Source organism: Tachypleus tridentatus, chromosome 10 (assembly GCF_004210375.1).
Source record: "Tachypleus tridentatus isolate NWPU-2018 chromosome 10, ASM421037v1, whole genome shotgun sequence".
NCBI lineage: Eukaryota > Metazoa > Arthropoda > Merostomata > Xiphosura > Limulidae > Tachypleus > Tachypleus tridentatus.
The window spans coordinates 74539352-74559834 of NC_134834.1; the positions used below are offsets into that span (position 1 = coordinate 74539352).

Sequence of the window (20483 nt, forward strand, 5' to 3'; positions counted from 1 at the left end):
ATAGTGCACTAATTTATTTTTATTTATTTATATAATGCACCAAAGAATATAGGATAATAATATGCAAAAAGCAGACAATTTTAATAATTATAACAGTTTTTCTGGCTTTCTAATTATGCAACAAAAGCCGTTACAAATTCATCCAAGCTGGTGGATATTTTTTTCAGTGGGAACAAAGCTTGTACAATTTACTGTACATAAAACAGCTTAATACAATACGTCATTTGTAGGTGATAACTTTGGTCTTCTATTTGTTATAAATAATATAGTATTAAATGTGAGAATTATTAACAAATTCTGAAAGATAGATTTTTCTATTTGATGGCTGTGTAATCAAACAAGATTGAAGGCTAGGAAAATTACGCTCTGTATGAGCTATGATCTCATTAAATTTCATACTTATTGAAGGAGTAGTGAATAAGTTAGAAAACATAATTTGTCTAGAGAAAAAAAGTGCAATATTTTACACTAAGGGAAATTAAGATTTTTATTAATATTATGAGTTTAAGAACTTAAAACTTATATAATGTTAAAATATGGATTATTAGCTACAATTTATCTCCATACAGTGTGACACACAAGTACATTTAAAACTGCTACCCAGCCCGCGCTCTGGATGAAGTTGCATAGGTATAGATTCTATTTCTATAACACCTAGACAAAGATAAATGATATAAGCATGTGAGAAGTAGCTGTTTCAACAGTAGACATTTAGTATTGATGTACTGGGCATCATAGTTATTTACTGGTCAAGTGTGTAGCAAAGATACAACTTGTATGAATGAGATATTCACAAGAAATTGATGGAGGGAACGTCTTCTACAAATATTATACACTTTAGTACACGAATATCTGCAGACACATTGCTTGACTAAGGCAACAACTGTAACAGTTGTAACCAAAAACCTGATTTTTTGGACATATTTTAGTTGCAACCCTGTTTAAAACATTTTTTTTATGTGAAGGATTATGTTTATCCGTTCACGCTTTTCTGTGTTGTATTTCAGTCACTTGAAAATCATTGACAATGCCAAGTACCTCCTTCCAGTGGCTGGCTCGTTTGTAAGTCTAGAAGCTTATAACTCTAAATAAATGGTCAGGTTGTTAAGGCATTCGACTCGTAATCCGAGGGTCGCGGGTTCAACTCCCCGTAACACCAAACATGGTCGCCATTTCACACGTGGGGGCGTTGTATAGTGACGGTAAATCCCACTATTCGTTGGTAAAAGAGTAGCCCAAGAGTTGGCGGTGGGTGGTGATGAGTAGCTGCCTTCTCTCTAGTCTTACACTGCTAACTTAGGGACAGCTAGCGTAGATAGCCCTCGTGTAGCTTTGCGCGAAATTCAAAACAAACAAACAAACTAAATAAAAAAGAGTTTCAATACATGGCTGGCATAGTACAGATAGCCTATTGCATATCTTTGCGTTTAAGAAAAAATAAACAGTGTCAAAGAAATATGTATTTAAAAATAAATTAAATCATTTTCAATAAGCATAAATCGACTTTAAACCAGTAGTTATTTCCTCTTTAAAAGCGCAATATGAACTTTAAAATTAATTATTATTTGATTTTTTAAAGATATATGTAGCTATATTCTCTCTTCCTCATTAAACAAAAATATTAAATCTCTATTTAGAATAAGCTAGGTATATGTATATATATATCTCCACATATATAAATACGATTTTTATGTTATTGCATATGAAACGAGTATGTGCAGGAACTGAATCAATGTATAATCATTTTAGTTAATATGGTGCCACCTTTTCTGACTAACCTGTAAGGCACGTGTTTTTGACCATTGAAGAGGGCTAAAAGTACACTTCCTAAGCCTGGTAGTGACAAAGTTTGGGATACGGTTCTATCTCGTGGTTTAAAATGTTTATCAAAGCTTCCAAAGTCAAATAAATACAGATGACTCCGGCCTCCAGTAACTAAAATGTAGAAAAAATACAAGAATTTTGGCAAAGAATATTTAATAGCTGTATGGACAGTAAAGTGTTAAGGGATGGATAGGTATCAGATACAAAGATACATACAAAGGAGACGTGTAGCTAAGAGGTTTGTTATTCATATCCACCGTAAAAAATCCTATGCGGTTATACTGATATTTGAAAGTACAATTTTTTTTATTCTGTTTTGCTTAGAAGTATCAACCATTTTTAATAGTTAGACAAGTAGACACGTACATATAAAACAAAAAATCTGTTGGTGCACCGAGATTTTCCCAGTGGCCAAACGGCAAGTTTAAGGACTTACAACGCTAAAAATCGAGTTTTAATAGCTGTGGCGAGTACAGACAGTACATTGTATAGATTTTTTCTTAACAAAAATTAAACAAAATTGCGCTAAAAATTAAATAAGTAAAAGTTATAGTTTCAATCAATAAAAAATTGGAGAATCGTCGGCATATTTATAATAATTATTTTCTTTATTGTGTAAATAAATTTAATTTTTTTGTTTATTTGTGACATTCACATATTTTGTTATCTGGAGTGACAATAAGACGATATATATTCATCTATTATCTTCATATCTTTTATTTTACTTTTCATAACCATCCTGTTTTCTGGATATCATTGAGACACACAAGTGGTGCATTTTTGTCATTTTTTAATTTACACTTAATTACATCGTGGTATTTTTTATCTGAAGTTAGAGATTGCTACAATAAAGTTAGTACACCATGCGTAAAGCGTCAGGCAGTTAAGGCGTTCGACTCGCAATTCGCGGGTTCGAATTTTCGTCACGCTAAACATGTCCCCATTTCAGCTATGGGGGTATTAGTATGTGACAGACAATCCCACTATTCTTTGGTAAAAGAGTAGTCCAAGAGTTAGCGGTGGGTGGTAATGACCTACCTTCCCCCTAGTTTTACACTACTAAATTATGAACGGCTAACTCAGATAGCCCTAGCGTAGCTTTGTGCGAAATTCCAAAAACCAAACAAACAAACACAGTGCGTAAACAATTAAAGAAACATAATAGTTCTGAAATATTACCCACACTTGAGCTTGTGTGAAAAAATATTATTTATTGTTTTTGTTTATTTATGTTTTTTTAAAAGTAAAGTTAGTGCTAACTATCAGTTAAAGCAGCATCAAAGACATCAGAAAATAGAACATGCAGCTTTAACATTCAGTTTATATGATGAAGAAAACTGAAAATTAAAAAGGTGTAAAAATTATATTTCCTTACATTGAATAGACCGAAAGATTATTTTTAATTACATTAAATAGGTTAAAATGTTTTTAAATACACTCAACCACCCTACACACTGCAGGTATTTTGAAATAAATTCACCTAATATTTGCACTATTCACTATTATTTATTCACGTGTTTTAAAATAAAGCGTAGTTAAAACCACTACTGATGGATAATATACAGTTACTGTAAACTGTCGCTTAAAGTAAGGTCAGGTTATTATTGAAATTACAGTGAATTTGAAATATGGCAGTTTTATATACGTTTCGTTTGTTTGTTTTAATGCTAAGTCATACAATATCTGCGCTTGTCCACCGCAGGAAAACGAACTCAGGATTTTAGCGTTATATGTTGGTAAACTTACCGCTGATCCACTCATGTCACTGTTAGTAGTAGAATAGTTTTAAAATACTATTTTCTAAATCTCATAAAGTTTCTATACAACAACAGAAAGGTTTCAAAATAGGGCAGCTAAGTTCGAATCAGTTCTATAAGTTTTGAAATATCACTAAAATTGTTTTCAAGTAATTATTGACACGAGTTTTGAAACATCCTCATTTAGATTATCACAAATACTATTGATAATACGATAACTTAAAATTTAGTCATTAAATTACAATTACGTTCACTTCATAATAGATTATCATTTAATTTGATCATACATTATTATAATATAAATAGAACACAGAACGAACCTAATGCTTAAATCCAGCTGACTAAAGATTTCAAGTCGAGAATGACGCGCCAATTAAATTATTATTTGACATTTTTGACCTCACTATCAATCCATTACCTTTTACTTCTATTGTTGCATCTTCCACCCCCTTTATATACCGCCACTGAGATTACAACTTAATTACGTTACTTAAACAAATCGCAATATTGACTACAAAGAAGTACTAGCAAAATATAATCGTTTGTATATATTGAGTGTCAATAAATACTTGACTTTAAAAAAAAACATATCGGTGAATTTACCATTCAGTATCATTATGTAACTCAATCAATTCATATAATTTAATTGTTTAAAAAGTTAAGTAATTATTGTGATTAGTTTAAAAAATGCGATATATGAATTCGATGCTCAAACATTCGATGGCGGTATTTAAAAACATACAACTGAAATATACATTTCTTTTATTTATATACACGTGTAAACAGTAGCATGAAGCTAGTTCGAAACTAACGATTAGAAACTTGTCCAACTGACTTCTGAATTGCAGGTAATCGTATATTTATTATGGTCTCAAGATCTAAAGTAAATGCGATATACCAATTCACTCTTACCTAGTTACGTAATTTATTTTCTTTTAGTTGATAAAATACAAATGAAATCTTACCTCATTTAATGTGGAAAGCGAACAAGTAAAACATTTTAGGAGTCATTACGGATATGTAGTTAAAAACCGATGAAAACAGCAGAAAATATTTCTATATGTGAGTTTGCTGTACAGTACTAACAAAATATAACATCACAAGTGAACCACTCAAACCCATAACATTATCTACACTAACATACCACTGATAACGATGTTTTGTCATAATGTCACTTGGCTTGCACAATTATGTTTGTCAGACAAATGCACATGCAAATGAAAATAACACGCAGTCTTTTATGCTCTTATCAGCTTCAAATATACATAGACTTACATACATAACTTACATTTTATGATTGTTTTTTTACAGCTATAAATTGATGCTCTCAATTTTATCGATATTTTTGCTAGAACTGATTTTTGATATTTGGCCAAATAATTTTTACTTGTGTTATTTTAAGAAGCTTTTGTAGTTGTTTAATAGTTTAAAATTGTTTAATTCTTTCTGAATTATGATGATTTTTAATGTGATGTACATCATGAAGATTTAGACTATCAATCATCCTTCAATGTTGTTTGGTTTTGTATAAGGTAAAACATTCCTTGATCAGATTACTTTATTCTCCTACATGGTAAAAAAACTGGTAAATCATTAAAATCAAAAACCAGATGGAAGATACCAAAATGTTAACTTTGGATCGAGAACAAATTTATAATTCTCGCATTATATAAAATCTAAAAAAAGACAACAAGAAATGTCACATTCTTGTTTGAAAGTTCCTTCAGATAATTATGTATCAAGGTGTCATTTTCCTATTTATGTATTTCTTGGGAAGGAATATTCTTTTCAAAATAATAAAAAGTTGTAGATCTCGTGACACGTATATTTTAAGGAGCTGTCTTCTTTTTATAATAGCAGTTTATATTTTAGTGCACTATAATTTTCACGTGCTCTTTAAACTTCAGCATAATTTAAAGTGGATGTAAAAAAAGACGAAAGAAATATTATGTATTATTGATAGCCACAAATAATAGATGTTGTAAAACATACACGACTGTGTAACATATGCGAAAACTTTGTTATATTTATATGAAACGTGATGTTAGTTTAGAACTTTAGTATTTTTGAATTTTATTAGCACCAATGAACGTGGCATACACGATCAAATCCTCAAACAAAAGTTTGTGCAGTTAAATGAAGCAAGCTTATTTCATGATAATATTCAAACCATTAATGCAAGAAAATTTCCCTCCTGAATCTTGCAGTCTTTGGTTAGTTAGTTAATTACTACTACAGTAATTTTGTAATTTTGGTCCGAACCTTACCTCCTACTTTACAACCCTTTTCAGCTCGATACTGGTAGACATGAAGTACAAAACAAAAGTGGGAACATAAACTGTCTTCATCAGAAGCTGCAAAACAAATATATAGATAAAGTAGCTCCAAGAAAAACAACAACATGATTTAAAGATATTCTAGCATACACGTATGTGAAGTGGTATTAGAATCTAACGACAAGACTGAAATGTTTCATATGTATTAATCGAAAAAACAAAATGTTTACAATTAAAACCATAAGTAAATACAATCAGTTCAGTAGAATGTAGTTTAAAGCAAGTAAAGTCTATTAAGTTAAATTAATACGTCTAGTTATCGTTATAAATTATTTTGAAAGCAACACATCGAATTATTCTGAATGACGAAAATCATTTATTTTTATAGAAGGAAAACATTTTGTTATTCTGACACTGTCAATACAAAGTTATGCTTAAATATACACTGAGAGAAATTTTAATTTTAGAAATACTTTGAATTTTTTTAAAGTATGTAGACAGATATGCAGTTTATTTTACTTTTTGAACGAAATATATCATATTCTTCTTATTGGCTGCAGAAAACTTACAATTAATTTTTACTGGCTGTTGGAAAATATTATATTATCTTTCTTGTTTGTTTTGAAATTCGAGAAAAGCTACTCGAGGCTTATCTACGCCAGCCGTTCCTAATTTTGCAGTGTAAGACAAGAGGGAAGGCAGCTAGTCATCATCACCCACCGCCAACACTTGAGCTACTCTTTTACCAACGAATAGTGGGGTTGGCCGTAACATTATAACGCCCCCACGGCTGAAAGGGCAAGCATATTTGGCGCGACCGGGATTCAAACCCGCGACCCTCGGATTACGAGTCGAACGCCTTAACACGCGTGGTCATGCCGGGCCGTTATCTTTCTTGATTGCAGAAAAAAATACTTTTAATTTTTGGGTTGCAGAAAAAAAAGACAAATTTTGCATTATTTTACTAAAAATAATTTTTATCATTATAACTCATCATTGTTTGAATCATCAGAGAAAAAACACGGTTTTAATTTTGAAGTTGGCCCGGCATGGTCAGGTGGTTAAGGCACTCGACTCGTAATCTCAGAGTTGCGGGTTCGAATCCTCGTCACACCAAATATGCTTGCCCTTTCAGCCGTGGGGACATATGTGACGGTCAATTCCACTATTCGTTGATAAAAAAGTAGCCCAACAGTTAGTGGTGGATGGTGATGACTAGCTGCCTTCCCTCTAGTCTTACACTGCAAAATTATGGACGGGCAAGGGCAGAATGCCCTCACGTAACTTTGCGCGAAATTCAAAAACAAAATAAAAACAAACCAACAAAACAAACCAGTTTTGAAGTTGTTCATCAATTTGGTCCCGCATAAAGATTTTTAGGAAGCTGTAGTCCAATACTGTAAAACAATTATTCTGGACAACTGTAAATAATATTAAGCGTTTTAAGAAACCTAAAATAGTGACACTTAGAAATTTAAATTGACTGGTATGACAGGAGATTTAAAATATTATAGAAGATCAAGAAAGCTAGTAAAACTTGACATCCAAAAGGAAAAGGTTGGTTGAAAATGTAAAAATTAACAACAAGGATTTCCTTAAATGCATTAAGGGTAAAAAAATGTTAGATTTGGGGTAGGACTCTCGAGGGATGATAAAGGAAGGTTAGTACCTGATGATGATAATGAGATATCTGGGTTATTAAATTTTGCTCTTTTCTCGGTTTTTACTACTGAAGGCTTAAGCAGTATTCCACATCTTCAACTGTTGGAAGATAAAAAGAGATCAAACAAGGTGATTGCATTAATCCTGAGCTGGTGAAGAAAGAATTGGGTCCAGAAGGCATTTTCCTAAGGGTTTTGAAGAAGGTTAAAGATTGGATATGTGAGCTGCTTACTACTGTATTTTGTCAGTTTTTGAACAGTAAGCAGGTACCAGAGAACTGGAAGTTAACTAATATAACTTCTCTTTTCAAGAAAGGTGATAAAAATTGTCCCAGTAATTACAGACCCATTAGTCTTACAACAGTTGTGAGACACGTTTTCTAAGGTCTGTTAAAAGATGTTTTGCAAAGTCATTTAACAAAGTTTAGAATTTTATTGGATAGCCACATTGGTTTTACTGAGAGAAAATCTTGCCTTACAAATCTTTGGACATCCTTTGAAACGATTACTGCTTATGTAGATGAGGGTAAGGGTGTGGATTTGACATATCTGGATTTTCAGAAAACATTTTACAAGGTGCCACATAAAAGGCTGGTAAAAGATCTCTATAGATTTGGGGGATAAGTTAGTAAACTCGATAGAAGAGTGGTCGGAAGGAAAAACAAAGGGTTGTTACAAATGGAGTTCAGTCAAACTGATTCAATGTCACAAGTGGGGTACCTCAGGGCACGATATTATGACCCGTGATTTTTTTTTTGGTTTACATCAATGACATACACGAAGGAATAGTCAATAAATTAATTAAAGTTGCAGATGATAGTAAGGTCTTGGGTATTGCTGGTTGTGAAGAAGATGCTGCTGATTTACAAAAGAATTTAGATAATTTAGTGAGTTGGGCAAATAAATGGCAGACGGGTTTTAATTATAATAAATTGAAGATAATGCATGTGGATTATCATAATTTGAATTATAAGGTGGAACTAACATTAACTGTGTTGTGAAGGAAAGAGATCTTGGTGTGATGGTCGATCAGTGTCTATAGCCATTTAAGCAGTGTGCTGTTGCTAGTAGTAGAGCAAATAGGATTTTAAGTTGTGTCTACAGAAATATTGAATATAAATCTAAAGAGGTTTTAATTTCATTTTACATGTCACTGATTAGGTCACATTTGGAATATTGTGTTCTATCTTGGGCTCCTTACTTTAGGAAGAACATTGAATTGTTGGAGAGGGATAAAGGGGTTGTATACGAGGAGAGTTGGAAACATCTCAAATTGTTTACTCTTGAAAACAGAATAATTTGGGGGATCTGATCGAGGTGTTTAAGATTGTAAAGGGAATTGATAGTGTTGGTGCATCATTTGTTTTGCAGTTAACAGTGAAAACAAAATTGTGACAAAGATAGAACTGAAATGTTTTTGGTTATTTTTTTTACACACCTCTTATTTCGAGTCTCTGTGGACGAATTATAAGGAGTGTAGGAAACTTATGTATTTAACTTATTTTTGTAACAAAATGCTATTATTGTCGCAAGAGGTGGCAAAGCAACAGGAATAGTTGAGAACGTTTACCGTTACTGAGTAGTTGAGGGCTACACAAGGAAACGATTCACCAAATGAAATGAAGCAGAAAAAGGAATGAGGTGTTTAAGGGTGATTATTCAAGAAATTTGTGATACATCTGAAAAAAAAAGACACTTTTGATTACAAGTATATATATATATGTAAGCTCTGGGTGTTAGAATTCTATGCAGTAGCAGTCGAAAGAAAAGTGTTATTTTTTATTACTTTCTTATCTTCATCAAAAACTATATCTTTAGAAAAATGAATTACTGGTTAAAACCAATAAAAGTCCTTTACAAAAAAGGTAGAAATGAAAGTATGGAAATAGATAAAATAATATATTAAGAAACAAAACATTTTCACGTGCTTCAAAAAGTTAGTAAAAGAAGACAAAGTTCTTAAAGCTATCAAAATCACACATTTTTTATATTGACGTATGTAAAAAAGGCGTATTATATTGCCAGTAAGCATGATGTAAAGTTTGATATATTTGCAAATCTGTTTCTTTTCAATAATACCTTTTGCTTTTAAAGTCTTAAAGCATGAACTGACGACAACAAGTAATTATTTACAATACAGTTTTTGTTTTATTTTTTACAATAAGTTGGTAATATGTTAAATAAAATAAGTATCGTTTAGACAAAGAAGAGCTCATTATTCTAATTTTAAGTTTTGTTTTTAATTGTTCACATTTTCTGTAAGGTTGGTTTTCACTAACCTTGTTTTTGACGAGCACTTAGCGCCACATCAAGTAAGTATGCAGTTTTTTCTGCAGACGAAACTTGTAACGCACAAAGGTTAGCCAGTTGGGGAACTAATAGGGCATCATCTTGTAAAAAGGAATCTGTCGATTTTCCACCACTTTCAGTAGCTAGAAACAATATATATTACAGAGGTAATTATCAGGATTCATGGCGATGGCAAGCAACTACATGAATATCAGTCTACGACATTATACTGTTAAAAGAATAATTAAATAGTGCAGTGAATTTAAATTGTGTTAATTTTGTTAAACTCCTGTCTTGTGGAATGTGGTGTTATTAACCTTTATGTACAATCTTATCGAAAGAGTATCTGTAATTCTTTGTTGCACTGTTACTTACGAGTCTGAAATCTTTAAATTTTATTTGAAACAAAATTCGCTTGTGTGATTGACAAAGACAGCAGTCGATTGTTGATCCAATCGTTCGCGAAATTCTATACTATATATATATAAATATACGTATGTACATACTGTTGGTGTTAACGCGTTATTAATCATTACTCCTCAAAGTGTTAGTCCGTGTAAAGAACTCCAGATGTGTTTTTCTCTGAGAGAACGAATTTTGTAAGTGATGTTTAACAAGTCCTATGATCTATTTATTTAATAACCAAATGTTTGTTTCTGAATTTCTGTATCTTCATAGTAGAAAAAAATTATACATCGGAATGTTTCTTTTCAAGAGTTAACTACATGAAAGTTATTAATTCTGTACAATTTGTGAAACGTCTTGTCGATATCAGTATCGATTCCTAAATCTTAATGACACGTCATGTTGATATCAGTATCGATTCCTAAGTCTTAATGAAACGTCATGTCGATATCAGTATCGATTCCTAAGTCTTAATGAAACGTCATGTCGATATCAGTATCGATTCCTAAGTCTTAATGAAACGTCATGTCGATATCAGTATCGATTCCTAAATCTTAATGAAACGTCATGTCGATATCAGTATCGATTCCTAAGTCTTAGTGTAAACTGAACGGTCAATTTGAGAAAAAACAACTTTAGAACAAAACTATTTCTTTTTTATGAAAAACTTACGAAAACAAACGGATGACGGGTTGAAAAATATTTCGGAGAGAGAAACATCAACGTAAGAAACGTATGTAAAGAGGACATATTTAAGTAGATATTTGTAGTTTTTCAGTTTATATATATATATCTATATAGTTTCATGTTAGCATTGTATACATGCATCATTTTACTGTACATTATCGAATAAGTTTATATGAATTGAACATCTTTCCTTTGAGACTTTTTTAAAGGAATGATAACTTTTCCAAACCTCTCATTTTGGTAGTGTTTTTCTTGTGCTCAGCAAAATGACGAGGTGCTGTGACTTCCAGTGAAAGATATCCTAGTGGCTTATTAGTGAACCTGAGCGCTCTATTGTGTTAGACACATCCATTGCATCGAACCCAAACATTTTTACTAACAGAGCATTGTAACTAGTTTCCTTTGCTTAAAAATAATGCAATGCAATTTTCTTTATCGAAATAACATATAAAATTACACGAGACGGTTATAAATGGCTCACTAGACAATCATATTGCATTCTATTTTTATTCACTACTATCTTAGGAAAATTATTGTTATGTTGTTTCTGCGGACACCAACTAGTGGTGATGTAAATTTTCATAAACAGTTTAACATATTTTCTTACCCATTAATGAAACGTTGGTTCATTGAAAAATATTTCAAAACATTATGTGGAAATGCCATTTACATTGTAATTAGTAGTCGCTTTTTATCAATAAACTACACTGGTATAAAAGTTGATACCAAAAGCTGCTATACTGCATCGTTATATTTAGCTTACATAGACTTTTGAAACTAGCAACGTTTAGCATCGGGAAGTATAGTAATGTGTATAAGAAGATATCTATAGATGATAATTTATTTAGCTAGAAAATTTCTTTTTTGTTTATCAAGTAAATGTTATTTTGTCATTAAAAAAGGAGTTTAATTTGTTTCTTATCAAAGTGTATTTTTGTAATTACATATAAATTTTTATGTATATGTTGCACACGTGCGTTTCGTAGTGCTAACATGAAACATTTCATGTAGCATTTGAGCTTCAAAAGCTGCAACAACTGATTTAAATGGATCAACACAGCACGAGGAAGTGTTATTTATATTTGAGTGAGTTACGAAAAAGACTAGTTAACAATTATTCCGTGGCACTGATATTAGACTGGTGATGTTAAAGGTTAATTATCTGTGAGAAATAATGTAATTAAGTCCTTTTTTAGATTACGTTAACATTTATTCGTGCACAAGTCAGTTGTTAAGTGCTAACATAAAAGAACTATGTTATTACTTCGAATTATTTTCTGTAGTTGCTGAATCTAAACTCCGTCAGTAGTGTTACTAACCTGAGGCAAGCAAGTCTCTTATTGTTTGTTCTTTTCCTGCTACTTCCACAGCCGACACACGAACAGAGAACCGAGAACCCGATTTATCTTTCTGGTCACTGATCAGCTGGAATAGCCAGCTGATCGCACAGGGAATAATCCCCACGTCTTGAGAACCACGGCCCTGTCCAAGCATCGTTTCCGTTTTGCCTTCAGAAGTGTGGAAAAATCGCCTACATAGTTAATAGAATCCAGACGGGGAATGACTGTGGATTACAGTTTTATAATCCTATCAACCTATCTGTCTGTTCCTTACAGTTTTATAATCCTATCAACCTATCTGTCTGTTCCTTACAGTTTTATAATCCTATCAACCTATCTGTCTGTTCTTTACAGATTTATAATCCTATCAACCTATCTGTCTATCCCTTACAGTTTTATAATCCTATCAACCTATCTGTCTATCCCTTACAGTTTTATAATCCTATCAACATATCTGTCTGTTCCTTACAGTTTTATAATCCTATCAACCTATCTGTCTATCCCTTACAGTTTTATAATCCTATCAACTTATCTGTCCCTTACAGTTTTAAAATCCTATTAACCTATCTGTCTGTCTTTTACAGTTTTATAATCCTATCAACCAATTAGTCTATCCCTTACAGTTTTATAATCCTATCAACTTATCTGTCCCTTACAGTTTTATAATCCAATCAACCTATCTGTCTGTCCCTTACAGTTTTATAATCCTATCAACCTATCTGCCTGTGCCTTACAGTTTTATAATCCTATCAATCTATTTGTCTGTCCCTTTTGATTTGAAACAAAAAAACAGAAGTTTAAAATATTTTCTTCATATTAGTGCATAAACACTTGTTTTTTGAGAAATATATATATACATTAATTTTTTTTCCAATAAAACAAAGTATGTTTCATTTGCTGTAAAAGAGTTGTTAAAAAAACAACTAAAAATAGGACAATAAATAGAATTATTGTTTTTATTACTATTTTCAGTTGAATTGTAGTTATGCGTAAAAGACAGAAGTTATTTACATTTTAAATCATGGATTAATTTGTAATTAATATTTATGTTATCGATTCAATTGTTTTTTAATTACTCCCAACGACTAAATACAATAAAACTACGACTTAAGGACATCAAAACTGAAAGTTACATCGACTCATTACAGAGAAATATGCAAATTAATTACTCATAAGGGACTAAACACATTCAAACCGTTACTTAAGGTAATCACAACTAAGGGTTACATCGACTCTTTTGATATTTATGAAACATTTGTTCATACTTTCTCTAGAAACATCGTTTAACATTTTAAATATAATAATATATTTAACATTTCTTTCTTTTATCAGAAAGAGATTACCTGTCTTAATAACGTAACGACAAGTTAATTCTAATAATAATTATTTTCGCCACCGAAGGTAGACGGAAGTTATGTTTTCACCCTGTGACAGCAAGACTTCTCTAAATTGGCAGAACGGATTTGGACGAAAGTTGGTATACGTTTGGAATGTGACGGTACTTAGAAGAGAATAGTTTTTTGGAAGGACAAGGCTACAGCAAAGTCATGAAAAGCCAAAAATCCTTATCTGTTAACATGGAGACCTATTCTTGATGACGAGAAACCCACTTGAAATAGAAATGTATCTCAGAACGGCTGGTATGGGTATTAACACTTTTATTGATAAGGAGAGAACAACGTTTCGACCTTTCTAGGTCATTTTCTGGTTAAGAAAGAGAGAGCTTGAACAGTGGCGGCGCCAAGGTGGGCTTGAGCCCCCCAATATTGTTACCTACATATATTCATAAAATATGGAAAACACAATCATCGTTGTTGCTTAACAATTAACATCAAAGAGACATAGATCTGTAGAACTCAACGTCTTCATTAAGACGGAAGTATGTGTCATGCGTCCCATAGCAACGTACTGAATGCACTGAAACTCATGCGCTGTATTGCCGCTCCCTGTGTAATGCCATTCTATCTTGAGCTTTGACGAAGATTAGACAACCACGTTGATTTCAAGTTACAACAGATCATCAGGGATTTTACTTGATAAACCAAAGGTTTCACAGGTATTTATCTATTGATTTCATTTATCTTTTATTGAAAAGTAAAACATGGCATGCATGTATCAGTGTATTGTGTATAGGTTAAAACTATGAAGCATTTAGCCGGTGTTGTGTCCTCTGTGAGATAATTTTGCATTGTGTATCAGCCAGAACAGGCGCATTGTTTTGAAGTAATATTGACTATAAACACAACATGATGAAAGATAGTTAGCCTGATACTAACCTTACTTTTCCTCAGAGTGTATTAACTTCACATGGGATAATTCGTTTCTGCTATGTAAACTATGTCTTTATGTTATATTTTGTTTGATTTGTAGCTTTACTCTTAATGGTATATTGAATGTTCAATCTAAGCTAATCTTGATTTTCTTTATTATTATGTATTACCTTGGGTGGAACTTAAGTGAGCTTCCTCTTTTACATATACGCATATTTTCATAAACAGATTATTTCTAATCTGTAATAATGAATTATTAATCAGAGTATGAGTTTCCAATGAAAACTGCATTGAAAACGCAGTTCAAAACAGCACACCTTTCTGAAATGTACCTTGTTATTTACATTATTATAATTTACCATCTATACTTCATATTGATGGCATTTTGGGAAGCCCCTCCACAATTTACCTCAACCCCCTTCAGCCCCCCAATGAAAATATCCTGGCGCCGCCACTGAGTTTGAATATGACCGTTGACGAACACATGTCTTAAGGATGATAGAATAAATGTGTACGGGATTGTAGGGGGCGATGTAGGTAGATGTTAGGTTATAAATTAGTATAGGTATAAAGCATTTCTTAACCTCAAAATGATTACAACTGATACACAATTCAAAACAAAAACCCACACAAAAATCACCCATACTGGATTATACATTCCCTGGGATTCAGCACATGAAACAAAACAAAACTCAACATATTAAGAAACCAAATAAACACAGCCACAAAACTATGCTCACCAGATAAAATTAACGATGAAATCAACAAAATAAAACAATACTTCATCAACATCAACAAATTTCCTCAAAAAAAAAACTGTGAAAAAATTATACGCATACACCGAGACTAACAACAAATCCAAAGATACAACAAACTACAGAACCTTATACTGCTGCATACTATACGTTCCCGACATCAGCGAAAAAATAACCAACATTAGAAAAAAACTTATAGCAAAACACAACATTCCAGTAAATACCAAATTTATTATTCAAGAACCAGGTACAAAACTAAAGTCCATACTACGTAAAAACTACACTGACAAACGTAATACCGACATACTTTGTAAAATACAATGTAACAACTGCCACGACTTCTATATTGAAGAAACAAGGAGAAAACGTAAATCAGATTCAAAGAACACACACACACACACACACAAAACCCAACACAACATAACGCAACTAAACCATAGAAAACACCCAGATATTAAGTAGGGAAACAAATATAAACAAACGCAAAATCAAAGAAGCCCTACCTAAACAGCAACTAAAACAATTGCTTAACATGCTCGCCCTCCCAGCCGTGGGGGCGTATAATGTGACGGTCAATCCCACTATTCGTTGGTAAAAGAGTAGCCCAAGAGTTGGCGGTGGGTGGTGATGACTAGCTGCCTTCCCTCTAGTCTTACACTGCTAAATTAGGGACGGCTAGCACAGATAGCCCTCGAGTAGCTTTGTGCGAAATTCCAAAACAAACACACTATTTTTGCTTTATAACTCACCCAATAATGATCGGATTTTGATGAAATTTGGTGAATATGTGTAGAATATTATTTTTTATTCTTCTGACAAAAGTGGTCAGTGTACATTGAAAATGATGGACATTAGGACACATTTTGGTGTATTTTGAGTGCCGAATATGATCGACGCTGTGAGGAGGAGGTATTGTCTTTACTGGGTGTCCGTCTTGTTCTTACAGTAATGAATCTCAATATTTGTGAAAATCCATACAATAAGCAGATTTGTCGCTGTCAATGACTAGAAATAATTTCTTAATAAGGTTTTCAAAAGTTATTGGATAATACAATAGTTTTTGTTTAGCAAATATGTTTCTGTTCATTATTGTTTTGATAATTTCAATGCTTTTTTCATTTTAAAATTAAGAGCTTTCCAGTATTGTTCTACTTATATCATTTAGAAATAGATCCATGTCGTTTAATTTTGTTTATTTGTTTATAGTATATTTTCGTAACATAGATATATTAGCAACAATTCATAGAATTTTAACTTCTCTCTTACTGGCGTAGCAGTACGGCTTATAACACTAGAAACAGCGTTTCGAAATCCGTGGTGGGAAAAATACGGATAATTTATTGTTAAGCTTTGTGTTAACAACAACAACAAAAAAAAAACATACGGAATTTTGAAAACTGAACTAATATATTAGTACTAGAAATAAACGAATATATCGAAAAAGTTGCTTTGGATTCATTAAAAACCAGTCATTTTGAGAAATTTCAAGAAAGATGAACATTGATCAACAAAGGTAAAATAATATTAAAATACGTATTTTTTTGCATCAGAAACGAACAGTTAGTTACCAGTGAGTGCGGATTTTTAATATTCAAAGTTTTACCTATACAGATCTGTCAGAGCAGTGCTAAATCTCTGAGTTGAAAAACAGAGGAATTTTAAATATTGAAATATAGTGATTCACAAAAATTTTATCGTTTTGATATATGTGTATATGACTTTGATACTTTAACGTGTGTTATCCAGTCTTTATTTCAAATTAATGATTTAGTTACACAAACTCCGATCCGGTAACACGAAAGGTAGCTGGTTATTGAACTACAAGGTGCCCGTAAAGTCTAGAACTAAATTTGATATACAGCTTTTCTTAATTTCAGAGACGTGTCTGGTTATGACGCTGTCAAAACATGGAAACTTCTAGTTAATCCTATTGTTATTTAAGAACTTGTTTCTAATTACAAGGACAGTATGTGGAATACATTTTGAAACACTTGTTGAAGTGCCTATGGTTTTAGACTTGTCAAAGGCCTTGTATTGTACAGCTACTAAAGGCTGGCTGTCAGGAAACGCAAATTGGGTAAATGTTCGAACATTCCATCAGGCAGTTCTACTTAATTCATATAAGTATCCACACAGTATGGACTTCACTGAAAGTTGTTGTGTTAAAATGTCACCCAGGGCCTAATAAAATTTTGAGAACGGGTTCAAAACTTGTCAATAAAATGAGAGAAACAGTGTGTTATGTGTCATTTTAATAAATTACAATGGACAGACGTTATCCATGACATTTTGTGAAGAATACCACGCACGTTTTATTTGTACCAGTTAAGTTTCTCTAACTTGTAGTCAGTACAAACAGAATATAATCGTTTGTTATGCTTCATTTGCCGATAACTGAAATACAAAACTTCAAGGAAGAAGTATCGATCAGGTAATAGTATGTTGAAACTACGCTAGGAGCTATCTTATGACTTTGTAAAATAATCAATCATTTCTCTTTAACTCTACATCATGTCTTTTATTAAAACGATTAAACCTATTCTCAGTAAAATATTTTCAAAGTTTTTATCCATAATACATATTTTATATTCAAGTTTTCTGCTCTGTCTTATGTATTTTATACCATGAACCTTATAATATAGAAGGATAACACTATGTAACAAAATGTTTACATTTTCTTGTTCCTGGGCAGAAAGTGTTATTTCCTAATTGCTTATACCTAAAGTGAAAGGAAAATTTATCCAGTTTTCAGAACATTCCAGGTAGATTCAGTGCTGAGTAGCTGATAGAGAATTTTCTCGAACTTACAAGAATTTTCAAAAACTTTTTAGAATGTTGTAGAACTTACGAGAATTTTGAAGAACCTTTTAGAATTTTTTAGAACTTTCCAAAGTAATATATATATATATACAGGGTCTCACCACTCACCACTTCAGTTTAGTTCTAGCTGCCTAGGTGAATACATAGACCTATCCAAAGAGGTTTTCCCAAGTTTCCCTGTTATATTTGCCTTTTAGACAGCAGGGACACAGCATCGCACTACAACAGGAAGAACTGGCTACAACGGACCTAGTTCTCTGTGGGGAGGCACAATGTTAAGTGTGAGCCACTAGTGGACCTCCAGAAGATGTTGTTCTCACCATTGCACATAAAATTCGGTCTTATGAAATAACTTGTCACAGCTTTTGATAAGGAGTCTGCAGCCTTCAAGTACCTTCGAGACTTCTTCCCTAAGCTGTCTAAGGAAAAAGGCCAAAGCTGGTGTCTTCACTGAATAATAAATAAAGAAGATCCTGGAGTATACAGAATTCCCCAAGAAGCTCAGTAGGAAGGAAAAAAAGCTTGGGGCAGCTTTGCCGCAGTGGTTTGGGGCTTCTTGGGCAATCACACGAACGAAAATTATGTGAAACTGGTTGAGGCTCTGGTGAAGAACTACGGCAAAATGGGCTGCAGGATGTCCCTGAAAGTCCATATCCTTGACGCTCATCTTGTTAAATTCAAGGAAAACATGGAAGCATACTCAGAGGAGCAAGGCGAGCGTTTCTACCAAGATATACTAGACTTTGAACGCAGCTACCAAGGAGAGTATAACGAAAACATGATGGAAGACAATATATGGGGGCTGATACGTGAAAGTGATTTACATTATTGTCACAAATCTTGAAAACTACTCATTTCTAAACATGTTTGTTCATATTTGTATAACTTCAGTATAAATACATGTAAATCTTGATTCATATGTTGTTTTATTCAGACCTTATGCAAATGAAAATGAAAATGTACAAATTTGCCCGTTTTTACATAGAAAATAGGTTAATTCTAAATTTCATTATACAGGTCACAAAGGCAAAGTTTGAAGGGAATAATGGCCATTTTCTCTACTTTTACAACATAAGCAATTAAGAAATAACACATTATCTAGGAACAAAATTTGTGTTACAAAGTGTAATGACTTACAAACAGCTTGAACATCTTAAGTGTTTGTTTGTCTTCTTGAATTTCACGCAAAACTACAAAAGGACTATCTGCGCTAGCCATCCCTACTTTAGCAGTATAAGACTAGAGGGATGGCAGCTAGTTATCATCACCCACCACCAATTCTTGGGCTACTCTTTTACCAACAAATAGTAGGATTGACTGTAACATTATAACGCCCCATGGCTGAAAGGTATGCTTGGTACAACAGGGATTCGAACCCTCGACCCTCATATCACGATTCGAGTTCCTTAATCACCTGGCCATGCTGGGCTCATCTTAAATGAAGATGCTCTATTAATTCTACTTACATTTTTTTCTCACTGGTATTCGTAAGGATATTCGTGATATTCCTAGACTAAACTAGCAGATCACAGTTCATCAAATTAAAAGAAATATAAACATTTAATTGTTTATTTACTGTTTTGATGAAAAAAGAAGAGCGTTACACTTGTTGCCAAAATACAGTAGCATAGTTAACAGTGAGCACTTTTAACTTTAAACTTAATATGTACAGAAGTGCTAGATCTTGCTTGTAAAATAGTGGAATTAGTGTTTTGCAATTCGACAGCATTTCATAAAGATCAACCCAAGTTTTTGACAAAATAAAAAACTTTTAGTGTAAACTTCGAGTATATTAGATTTATAAGGACCGGCTTTCATCAGGCGAGAATAAGATAAAAGTCACTAAATATCCACTAAAACTGTCATATGACAGTTGAGATATTCAAAGATTTACTATTTTTTTAACGAGAAAAATGATTTAGTTTTATTTAGGCACATTCAACAATTTTTTCTTCAAATTTTTGTCAGTGAGTTCATTTAGTTATCAATGTTGTCAACAGGATATAAATATTCGTGAAATTGCCTTAATTATCACCTAAGGCTAAAGTTATGTGCCGCTTTGTTCATCCTTGTTCATCCAAATGAGCTTGTATTCGCTTGCCTGGGCTTCCACATCGCCTCTCTCTCTTGGGATTTGGGTCATATCTAAATTAAGGGGTGTTAAAGAAGTTTATACGAGCTGTTGTTAATATTCTCTTGAATTTGTGTAATGAGAATGATCACTGATGCAGGTAATCTAGGATTGGACGACACCGCACTAGATATTTGCTCTGGTTTCACTTAAAAGTATGGTGTAGACAAAACATTTTCGGGCTTTGAAGAAGACAGAAGTCTTTAATTCTGGGTCCACCTTGCCAGAGGTAATTTAACTCAAAGCTACAGAAGTCATCCAGTTAAAA

The 20483-nt window shown here is 32.7% G+C and overlaps 1 protein-coding gene across 1 annotated transcript in view; it reads right to left on the reverse strand.

The window, feature by feature from the left end:
* LOC143229593 (uncharacterized) overlaps positions 1-20483 on the reverse strand; it is a 95062-nt gene that overhangs the window by 7824 nt on the left and 66755 nt on the right. The window contains exons 5-8 of the mRNA XM_076462153.1: positions 12219-12407; positions 9798-9950; positions 5849-5935; positions 1779-1935 (exon numbers count right to left, since the gene is read on the reverse strand). Coding sequence (XP_076318268.1) covers positions 1779-1935; positions 5849-5935; positions 9798-9950; positions 12219-12407 — 586 coding nt within the window. The remainder of the gene's footprint in view (positions 1-1778; positions 1936-5848; positions 5936-9797; positions 9951-12218; positions 12408-20483) is intronic.